At 32.8% G+C, this 11,557-nt stretch overlaps 1 protein-coding gene across 2 annotated transcripts; it reads left to right on the top strand.

Annotated features, from left to right (window-relative positions):
* Window positions 1-9,297: 9,297 nt before the first annotated feature.
* On the top strand, window positions 9,298-11,189 carry LOC146527213 (uncharacterized). Of its 2 annotated transcripts, XM_085206460.1 has the most exons (5): window positions 9,300-9,505; window positions 9,872-10,002; window positions 10,149-10,220; window positions 10,487-10,572; window positions 10,961-11,183. In XM_085206460.1, exons 1-5 carry the CDS (start codon window positions 9,399-9,401, stop codon window positions 11,015-11,017), a joined length of 453 nt encoding a protein of 150 aa, XP_085062586.1. In that variant the 5' UTR covers window positions 9,300-9,398; the 3' UTR covers window positions 11,018-11,183. The 2 variants fall into 2 exon arrangements, with proteins under 2 accessions (XP_085062587.1, XP_085062586.1); XM_085206461.1 differs by lacking the exon at window positions 10,149-10,220 and having other exon boundaries at window positions 9,298-9,505; window positions 10,961-11,189.
* Window positions 11,190-11,557: the final 368 nt, after the last annotated feature.

Here is an 11,557-nt window from a genome sequence, read left to right as displayed (position 1 = left end):
TTATCTATATCTATCTATTTTAAAAAAACCATGTAAATTGTAGCAACTAGCTAAAGATAAGCAAATTAAATAAACAAGGTCTTTCAAATCGAACGTAACAACCAACAGATAAAAGGAAGGAGTAAAATCTACGATAGTGATAAGCGAGCCGATTGGACTTGAAATGTGGGAGGAGCATTACACATCTCATAAGAGGTGTTAAATCTTCTTCCAATTAACTTTCTGGCCAAAATCAAATATTTTACATTTTATATAAAATTGGCTAGGGCTTGCTCTTACGTGGTTTTCATAGCACTCGCTGTATAGTATTATTTTAATATTATTAGAGTAAATAAAAATTAAAGTAGTTTAATTTTGACTGCAATTCGTAAAAACTAAATAAACACAAGGAATCTACTTTAGAAAATTTCATCTCTTCATTCCATATACTTTCAGCTAGCCGTAGCCTGTCAGCCACTCTGTCCTATATTATATCGATTGGTTAAAACCTATATAATTCAATCTTTGTATTTTTTTTTGATTTGAGGAATTGAGGTTCCAATACGAATTGGGCATATAAAAAGTCGAAATATTTTGAATTCCCGTGTATTTACCAAAAGCTATGGTAGTTTTTTCAGAGATAATTTTACAAAATATATAATATTTTTTATAGAACATAATACAACCTGAAACAAGGACAGATTGGCAAATATATAACAATAATTTAAGGAAGTTACTTTTAAAAATACTTTTATTTAATTAATTATTAACAAATATAATAAAACGGCATTCGCGTGACGCAGTGGCACAGCATCTGACAGTTAACTTGATGTAGAGGGTCTACCCCGAGAAATATTCTTATTTCCTCGCTCTAGAAAATCCAAAATCCATTTCGAAAACTCGCCAAAAAGTGGGAATAGTGTCAAAACACTACAATTCCTCTGCCTTCTATACTAAATGCAAAAATAACGTATATTAAATGATGACAGACTAGGTATTAAGTATAACATATGTTTATAAGCGTTAAACACCGCTATATCGATCGCTCCACCTATAATTAGATATTAAAATTTCTTCAAACCGTACACAGAACAATTACAAGATCAAGTGTGAACGAGGTTCCGAATAATTATGCATTTACAGATAATGGACGATTGTTCTGGAAGTGGTACGGGAAGTAAATAAAATATTTTGGTGTATATTTTGTGGGTATTCCATTTATAATACAGGTATTCCATTTATAGTAAGTTACGTGTGATATTTTTAACTTTTCACGCAAACCTCAGGGATATATCCTGATATATCATCCCACATTCCACCGAATTCTTGATGTATTGCACGTTGAATGGCGTAACTAAATGCCGTGCTTGCCCTCGTTATCAGAGAGAAGAAATGGAAATATTATATATTTAATTTCTTCGAGCGCCACTACTGGCCTAAAAAAAAAATTTTAAGAATGTACTTACAACAATTAAGTATCATCACATAAACCACAAGCAAAATGCCATTTGCTTTTATCTTACTTTTTTGATGAAAGATGACAGTTTAATATGGAAAAAGAATTTCTGTCATCCCATGTTCTATGATACGTACAAACCACCACTAGCAATTACGTCATTATACAATAACTCGATTTTACATTCAACGTTGTACTGTAGGCAACTTCTGTATGCAATAGTATAATGAATCATACAAAAAACTACTTTATTGTTTCCATTTTAAAGTCGAAATCTCTTTAAATTGAATCTAGGGGTAATTAATCCAGTGATCTATAGTACAGACTAATAAGTTGTTATTTACTAAGGGTTGAAAACTAAATTGGTTGTAAGTTATGAGTGGTGTACCAACTGCTATTTTCCCGTCAGAGGTAAGACATTTGTGTTATATAAATTTTGAGAAATGGTAAAGTGTTTTTATTTTGTTAGTAAAAGGTTTTGAATTTAGGAGAGTTTTTGAGAAATAAAATAATATTAGAAAATCTATTGAAAAGTAAAATTTAAAAATTATTAACTCAAGTGGTGGCAAAATATTAGTAAATTAAGTTTTTCTTTATTAGTAATACTTAACACTTTAGTCCCTTTTCCTTTATCTACATTCAGTCAACTTTGTTTCTTCGTGTATTCTCATATGGCAGGGCAGGCAGAGTCTAGTGTCAAAATAATGTCTTTTTTTTCGACGCCGCTCTCTGGCGCCTACTGCTATACGCGCGGGATGAGGTGGTTAATAGAAACAAGAAAAACCATCATATCATTAAATTCTAAAGAATTTGTTAAAAAATATGCTTTAACTTTTTAATCCTTGGACCCAATAAATTATTTACCTGCAAATGAACGAAAAAACAGACCTAAAATCAGAGTATTCCATTAGTTAAAATATTGATTTTCACATACCACATGAAAACAACTCTAACAAAATATAAGTAAATACTAATACTTCAGCATTTATAATGCCAGAAGCGAAGCGAAGCGAAGAACGAGCGAAGTAGTATTCTATATTATGAGACTGAGTTTTTAACAAAACTAAAATAAGCCCAGTTTCATTTCATCTCTTAAAAAATGGTAGCGTAAGGAACTCATATCGAAGTTCTGAGCAATCGCAAAGTTCCACAGACGCAACACGGCAAAGTTAATATGTGGGGGAGCTTATTAAAAATAAAATGCTGAAAAATTATATCGTTCTTCAAAAGTTGCCAGTATATATGTATAGCTATTTAACCGACTTGTGAAAATTGTGTGTGTTGTTTTATCATATACTTATTTCGATTTTGTGTCAATAATTAATTCAATTTTTGTTGTTATTTTTGTTAGTTACAGCAAAAACGGCAAATGGTGGAATAAGCTGACCTTCGATTCAGATAACTTTCACAGCAAAAAAAGAATTTTTGGGAATCCAGTCACTAAGGGGACTAAATAGGGTTCGAGTTTATATAGAAAAATTGTATGCCTCACCGGTTGGCGTTGCCTTTATCCGCCGCCATTTTATTTTAGTTATAGTCACTTTCTTTCGTCATTTAATACGACACCACGTGGATCTATGATGATATATTATGTCAATGAAGCTTACAATATCATTTGAATATTTTTTTTGTAATAAAAAAGTAAAAGGCGTTAGTTTCACGGGATACAGATCCCGCACATAGCAGAATAGGCAGAGGGAACCTAGTGATTTTTCGTGGCATTGCGTGTTGAGTGGTGGAACTCTACGCTGGGCTTTTGCCTTGGTGCCAGAAGAAATGAAAATATTAATAAATAATAATTCATTCCATCAAGTGGGGATCGAACACACAACCGTCACGTTATAGTCACACCCTTGTGCCTCTACACCACGAGTGCCTCTAATAATAACTATGTAATATGATGTAAAGGAGACTTTCGCGAAAAAAAATCTAGTGACACCTTCAAAAACTGTAAACAAAGGAGAATACAGTCACCTATACTTAACGAATTAGATTTTGTTTAATTAGTGACCAGCTTAAAACACTAACAGTGTTTTGTATAAGATTTATAGGGTACTCTTGTGATTTGAAATTAATTATATTAAATTTAATTGATTTGTCAATCATTCTAACATAACAGTGTAATAAAATAAATAAACTTGTACTTTTGTTTTTAATTAAATTTTAATTTAAGTTTATTATACTTTAATGCACTAAAACAGTAGCGGTTGACTACCTTTGCGTATAATTAATTAGAATTTAGAGGATTTTTTACATGACACAATAAAAATCAAAATTGAACTGAGCTTATTAATAACATTTTAAAAGTATTATTCTAAGCAAGACTAACACTTATTAATAACATTTTAAAAGTATTATTCTAAGCAGAGGAAAGGAAATTTTTTTTTGGAAACGTATAAAATTTGAACGAACGAGATTTGAACCCGCATTTGAACAAGGGTGTAACTGTAACGCGACGTTTGTGGGTTCGATCACCACTCGAGGAAATGAAATATTTAATTACATTTATATTTCCATTTCTTCGCTATGGTGTCGAGGCAAAGCGCGGCGTTGAGTTCCGCCACTCAACACACAATGCCTCTAGTATTCGGCGGAAAAAGTGGAATGCAGTCTTAACACTAGGTTCCCTGTCTACCATAGTGTGTGCGTGATACAGCGTAAAGCTGTACCCGCACTATTTTGGATATCACTAACCACTTAACTAACGTCCAAGTGAACGTAGGTACCCTTACGTTTCCTAAAGAAAAATTGTACTGTGCTTTTTACGAAAAAAAGTGCCTCATTAAATACGAGTATATCTAGACACCATGTATAATGAACGAACGTAGATGTTGTGAGTCTTATTGTCTTTACAAGGTGCAATGTGGAGTAGGTTGAGTAGTAAGGCAGACCCTGGCTATTGCCGGGATTAATTCCAGGAGGAAGAAGAAGATCTTAAAGTATTTAACTTTTATTTTCACTAATATATTAATCCAACAGAAATTATTAGTTATTTCAGCTTATAGTTCTACTCCAGAAAATGATTTCACCGTCATGGAAAGACAACGTGTAGCGTTCAGTTCCGCTTTTTAACACGCAATCTAATTGAGGACAGTGGAGAACGGAAATTCTTGACGTTAAGTTTTCTCTGTCTGGATTTCTATAGGCAGTATAAATTTTACACTGGCATTGAAATATATCCGTTTCCCACATATATATATACTAGCGGCCCGCTCGCGGTTTCACCCGCATGAACTCTGTTATTATTAGTTTCTGTCTCCATGGCTACGTCCTAGTGACGTCTTTGCAAAATTTGAGACTCCTAGCATTTGTAGTAACGAAGTTTCATACAAACTTTCGACCCCAAAAACAACCCCTTAGAAGTCGAATATTACAAATTCCCGTCTTAGCGAGCACCTACGTCCTATAAATAACTCCTATGCAAAATTTGTGTTTCCTAGCACATGTAGTTTCTGAGATTTCGTGATGAGTGAGTGACCTTTCGATTTTATATATATAGATATAAAAAAAAAATATATTTTCTATGACAATACGACTAAATTAACAATACTATATCATTAACAAGGAATAAAGAAATAAATGTATAAATGCATAGCAGCATGTTAAGCACAACACCAAGTACGCACCTCGTTCTACACAAAGACTATAAACCTGAGAAGCAAATGAAATCGAGTGCAATTTTAATATCACTGCAATCTGCATGATGGCTTTATTAAAACCGTAGAACAAAAATTAGAATTGCTATTAATGTAATAATATTTAACGTTAAATTTGATTTTAAGTTGATCCCAATACTTAAAAATTAAGTTTATGTAGAGACCAGCGGCGCAGAGGCACAAGCGGGTGACTCTAAACTCGACTAGAGTGGGTTCGCTTCCCACTCTATAAAATGAAATATTTAATATTTTCACTTCATCGCCTTAGTCTCGAGCGCGGCGTTGAGTTTCGCCACTCAACACGTAATGCCTCCAGGATTCGACGGAAAGTGGGGAGCGGAATGTCTTAACATTAATCTCTCTCTGCCTACATTGCTACATGCGGGATACAACGTGAAATTGAGGAAAAATATATTTTTATTTATATTTCATAAAACAGTTGAAAACGGGAATACTAGGTTCTCTCTAGAATAGAGGGAATAAAAATATTATATTTACCACTAATCTTTTTAGCTTTATGGGTATATAAATGATTACCATTCTTTATCTTTATTTTTATTTATGTGCCCTAAATGTCAGCCATTACATTTTATTTATTTCAGTATTCACAAACCCTTACCCCCTAAATTAGAGATTATTGACTTTAACTAAGTTTTTTTAACCTACCTCTTTTTTCAAAAAGGTTCTATGTCCGTTAACTATATATTTTTTTATGTTTGTCCGTAGATTTCTCGTTAATTAGTGAAGCGTTTTCCATTACATTTTCTTATTTGGAATAGCGTTTTCCATTGGCCCTACAACTTCCAAATCAGTATCTGATAATGGAGTCTCATGGAAATTGAGGGAAACCCTATTTTTTTATTTATTACCCTATATTTTTAGGCACGCACGTGTTTCATATCATTTCTTATAACAATATATGATTATATTTATTTCTTGTAGTCATCATCTGATGACATTTTAGAGAGTTGATAAATTAATAGGAGCCCTAACTCTTTAACGATAAGTAGTTGGGGAATAATCTTTTAAAATAAAAAAATATTAGATAGTTTTATTAAAAAAACTCAGATAATAACGAATTTTCAATACTAAATAGTAACAATAATTTAATTTATTATTTGTCAATTTCCTTTACTTTGAAGGAAATTAAAAAAAAAATCAACAATTAGTTTTTGCTTAAGCTTGCATTTAAGTTATGAATTCATTTTTTATTTTTTTTTATTTAGCAATAATGATCTACATAAAGACCAAACGAATTAATTTCAAAACAATCAAAAAAATAATAGCTTGCTTAAATAACTTATCCTCATATCACTTCTCCCACATTCTCCGTGTTCTAGTCTACGGATCGAGCGCGAACTCTTGCAAATTGCTTTAAGCTAGCGGCGTCGTTTACAAGAACCTGGCGCTACAGTTTCCTTACGAGTACAAAGGTTTCGTTCAGCACTTCTCTATTCATGCTCTCGCCCAAATGTGGTATATACAGTTGCTTGTTGATATTTAGTATAATATTAGCATTTCATTCTTTTACAGTGTATAAGAAACATTGAATCTTTTAAATTAGGCACATAGGCACATAATCTTTTAAATTAGGCGCTTTTTATCTTGGTACGAAAGCGAAGTTATGAAAAATATTACTGAAAAATAATTCATTCCCTCGATTGGGAATCGAATTCACTACTGTCACGCACTTGTGCCACGACGGTCTCCTATACGTAAATGTAGTAAAAATTACATCGTGAGAATATAGGCCATAGTTTGACTTTATTAAATAGTAAATAGTATTACTATAAGCCGATTCAATTTCTACTCTTGGAAATAAACTACTTTCATAATCCCGCATTGACTATAGACAAACAGTGCGACGTTAAGTTCCGCAACCCAATATGAAATATGTTAAAAGTAGGCGGAAAATGGCACTAACAGATACTAATGTGGAAAATGTAAAAAAAAATAAAGGTGGCGGGATTTGAACCTACGCCTCTTGAAAATCGTTCATGTGTTCTAATCGTGTCCATTAAATCATACGTTTTCATCAAGCTTCGTCCAAATATTTATACGTATGTTGCTATAATTGTTGTAATTAGTAAAAATGTCTTAACCCTAGATTATCTCTGTATTCCTATCACATTTCCTATATTCTTACATACATTACCTAAAAAATATGGCAAAGTAAAAATACACTAAAATACAAAATATTATTATTCATTTTTTTTATTTGTGGACATTATATAGAAATATTTAAATACAACCCCATTGTTACATTGCTGACCAGCCCTATCTTACCCTCTGGGCTTTTATAGTTCTAATATTGTGTTAATTAAATTTTACATGGATATCCTCAGCGAGTATACTTACCTACTGATTAATATGTATGAGGTTTTATGATAACTTGTATAATATATACTTTAATAAAATATTTTAATATTTTTAAATATATCATCCCTAAACAAAGCGAAATTGTATAAGAAAATGGTCATCTCAAAAATAACCGAGAAAAGAACACTACGATAAATTTCTCAAAATATTCTTCTTAGTTAACACGAAATTTATTTGAAGTCATGGTGGTGGAGTGGATCGCATTACTTGTGGGTCCGTTTCCCACCAGAAGAGGCATTGAATTAAAAATAAAATAAATAAATCAGCTTCACGCTGTATTCCGCACACAACAGGGTAGCCAGGGGGAACCTAGTGTAAAACTCCGTTCCCCACTTTCTGGAGGCATTGCGTGTTGAGTGGCAGAACTTAACGCCGCGCTTTGCCTCGACACCAGAGCGAAGAAATGGAATTATTAATTTAAACAAATATTTCATGTCCTCGAGTGGGGATCGAACCCACAACCAGTCGGTTTTACAGTCACTGTGCCCCTCTGCTACGACTGGCCTCGATTAATATTTTTTTTCACTATAGACCGAATTCAGGTGAAAAATAGAGAAAGAAATATTTTAACACGCTTTTACTAGATCGACCTGCATGTAAGAAATTATGTAATGGAATCTAAGAATACGACTTACACGAACTTGTAATTATCGTATTGTCATGAAATTTGCCAATTTAAATTTAGATTAGATATAATTCTGCTACATACTAGAAATAGCGAGAAGCTGTAACAAAGTATATTTATTTAGCCCATATCATGTAAATGCCAGGTTGAGTTCAGTTATCGAAAGTGGCTCGCATAGTGTCTTAACACTACGCATAAAACAGGGAGGCTCACTTAGCCTACCCTGTTACATGCGGAATACAGAAATGTAGGTATCTACATAAAAATATTAGTAAAACAAACTATTAAACAACCATATTAAGTTAGATAAATATACTATGAACATTTTGAATCCACAATCGAAACCAAAGTAAATATATTACCCACCACAAAGGTTAATTAATCGGAACTGACTACGAGTGTATGCACACTGTTACCGCATTGTTACCCTCGAAAATATCCAATTAGAGAGTTGAAGAGGAGCACAGACAGTGATATGTGCAGTATGTGCAGTTTGTGCTTAGCACAGCACAGTACTGTGTTGAATTTGTTATTTAACCAGTTTCAAAAACTGATAAGCTATAATGTTTTATTGTTATTATTATAATTAAATAACGATGTTCTGCTAAAGATAATTTTTTGTTATTGTAATTGGTAAGCAGAGGGAACCTAGTAAAGACACTCGGTTCGAATTAAGACACTTCCGTTCGCCTAAATAAATAATAAATAAATCAATAAGCGATTAAACAATAATAATTTTATTTACAACTAGCGGACGCGCGCAGCTTCGCTTGCTTATTTATGGGTGAATTCTAATAAACCAAGAAACAAATGTTCAATGAAATATTTCTAAGAGTCTAAATTTCAAATTTGATAAAAATCGGTCGCGATTTAGATTTTTTCATAAAAACTTTCAACCCCTTATTTGCACCCTTAGGGGGTGAATTCTAAAAAACTATGAAACACGTATTCAATTACATATTTTTAAGAGTCCGAAGTTCAAATTTTATAAAAATCGGTGCCGATTTAAAAAATCAATTTTTAAATTAACTATTTCGTCAGGCTGAATGTTATATAGTTTTTGCTTAATAATTCTTATATAATCTATAAACTTTTCTTAATGCGTACCTACATTCATTTAGAATCTATGAAAGAAAATGATAATTAAAGGTAATTTTTAGATGAAGTTCTAAATTTAAATGTGTTACGACGCCATTACGCGTCCTTCCGCCATCTTAGTCCGTGTGTAAAATAACATTGTTATTCAACACAATAATTCACTTTTGTCTACAACTTGGTTTATTTAATTGTAAAGATATTAACAATGTTTTACGATATTAGGGTAATGAATAGCGACAGGATGGGGGCTGTCTGGCGAGCAGCACACGGCCTGGACGGCAATACGACTGATGTAAACCTCCAGAGAGTCTGGTATGTTTTTTAATTTCATGCTGAATCCCGCATATACCAGGGTACGCAGAGAAACCTAGTGTTTAGACACTCCCAGTAGACGTTCCCATTAAGACACTTCCCCACTTTCCGCTGATTTATATAAACATGTTAAGTGGTGGAAATCAACGCCCCGCTTTGCATCTTTGCCAGGATGAGGAAATGAAAATATCAAATATTTCATTTCTTCGAGTAGGAATCGAACCCACACCCTTCGGAGGCTTGTGATCCTGCACCACGACGACACTTAGATCAATTTGTTAGAGTTTATATAAATTACATATAATTGTATAGACATTATTTTGTATACTTGTGTATTTTAAAATATCGTTTTTTAACTTTTGTTAGCGCACACATATCGAAATGGACTACGGACTACGGAGACCACACCCGGCCGCACCTCTCGCTGCGGGCTGCGTCTGTGCTGGTGAACGGTGCTGCTAGAGTGCTGGACAAAGAATTAGACAATCTACTTGAAGGTAAATAAACTTTTTAAATATAATGCTTCTAGCCTAGCCTAGTATGTGCAGGATTCAAATGCATTCTGAAACTTAAATATTTATCTACGCCTACCTCACAAATGCGCTTTGTACGAACTTGTAATATAACATATCCATTTTCTTAGATTGTGCTGAATTGGCCTCAAAAATGTCCGAGAGGCGAGAGAAAAAGTCAATTAATTCTTCTACAGGTGAAAGTAAGTTTAAATATTTTTTCTTCTTTACGCTTTACCACATTTTAAGAGACCTAAAAGAAGAAGAACAAGAAGTTCTTTTTTTCGTTTGTTGTGTCTTTCAGAGTGGGGAATTTAAATAATTAATTCTCTCGTGCGTGATTCGAACTCACAACCACCAATGTCACGACTAGCCTCTACAAATTTGTTATTAACATAAAACTGTAACTGATAGTAATTACATTAAATAAACACAGACGTTTATTTGTAAGTAATATTTTCTTTCACAGGTAGAAGAAAAAAATCTAGAGGTACTGATACTGCGAGTTCTCGGAACCGTCAACGGACGCCATCACCTGAAAGTGATGGAAGTGATGTAAGAAATAAAGAAAATATTTGTATATTAGTTTTATTAGTTTCATGTTTAGTCGGAAATATTCTCTCTGCGCCACTGTGAGTAAAAGTATAAAAGCTCATTCATATTATTTTTTTCCTATTGAGGAAAAGAACTTGCTTAATTATCTTTATTTCTGACGAGGCAAATCCCTCAATCCCTCTAGAATTCGGCGGAGAGTGGGGCACGGAAGAGTCTTAATAGAAATGGAGTGTCTTAACACTTTGTTCCCAGGTACTCTCTGGCTACCCTGCATTGTGCGGGATATAGCATGAAGCTAAATAAAATAACATTATTTTACAATATACATACCTATATAATTTTTTTACCCTTGATGTGTGGATAAGACTAAAAATTGTTTTCTTTTCAGTCAACTTCCAACTCAAGACGACTTGATGACGGCGAGACGGACGACGTGTTGCCGTGATTTGATTTATTTATTACACATAATATAATAAATAATATAATTAATTATATATAATATAATAAATGAATAATATGTGTAATAAATGCCTAATTGATTTCTATTTACATATATACGTACAGAAGTGCCACAATTGATACGTATATATATTAAAATTGCTGTTTTGAAAAATAAATTTTCTTTTTTTCTATTTATTTTCTTTAATTTTCCTTTATCTGATGTTTCTAACATAAGGAGAAAATGGAGACAATAAATCATTTAAACTGTGAGGACTGTGTCTTTGTAAATAAGATTAACATTTGCCTGTGGTTTCGTCTGTATTAAGATGACTTTTGTATCAATCATAACATATTCCAAATGCCTAAATAAGTTATATCTCAGTACAGTAAGTTACTTTGAGATGATTATGTATAAGCTATAGCTTTCTCCGATAAATGGACTATTTAACACAAACGTTTTTTCCACTCTAAATTAGTATCTATATTAGCACATCAACCAAACAAACTCTTCAGTTACATAATTCTATAGTACGAATAGACTAGC

This window comes from Heliconius melpomene, chromosome 21, assembly GCF_056956725.1.
Source record: "Heliconius melpomene rosina isolate 202511_hmr_F chromosome 21, ASM5695672v1, whole genome shotgun sequence".
Classification (NCBI taxonomy): Eukaryota; Metazoa; Arthropoda; class Insecta; order Lepidoptera; family Nymphalidae; genus Heliconius; species Heliconius melpomene.
Note: the sequence above shows the minus strand (reverse complement) of the source record. Positions and strands in the feature narration are given on the sequence as shown.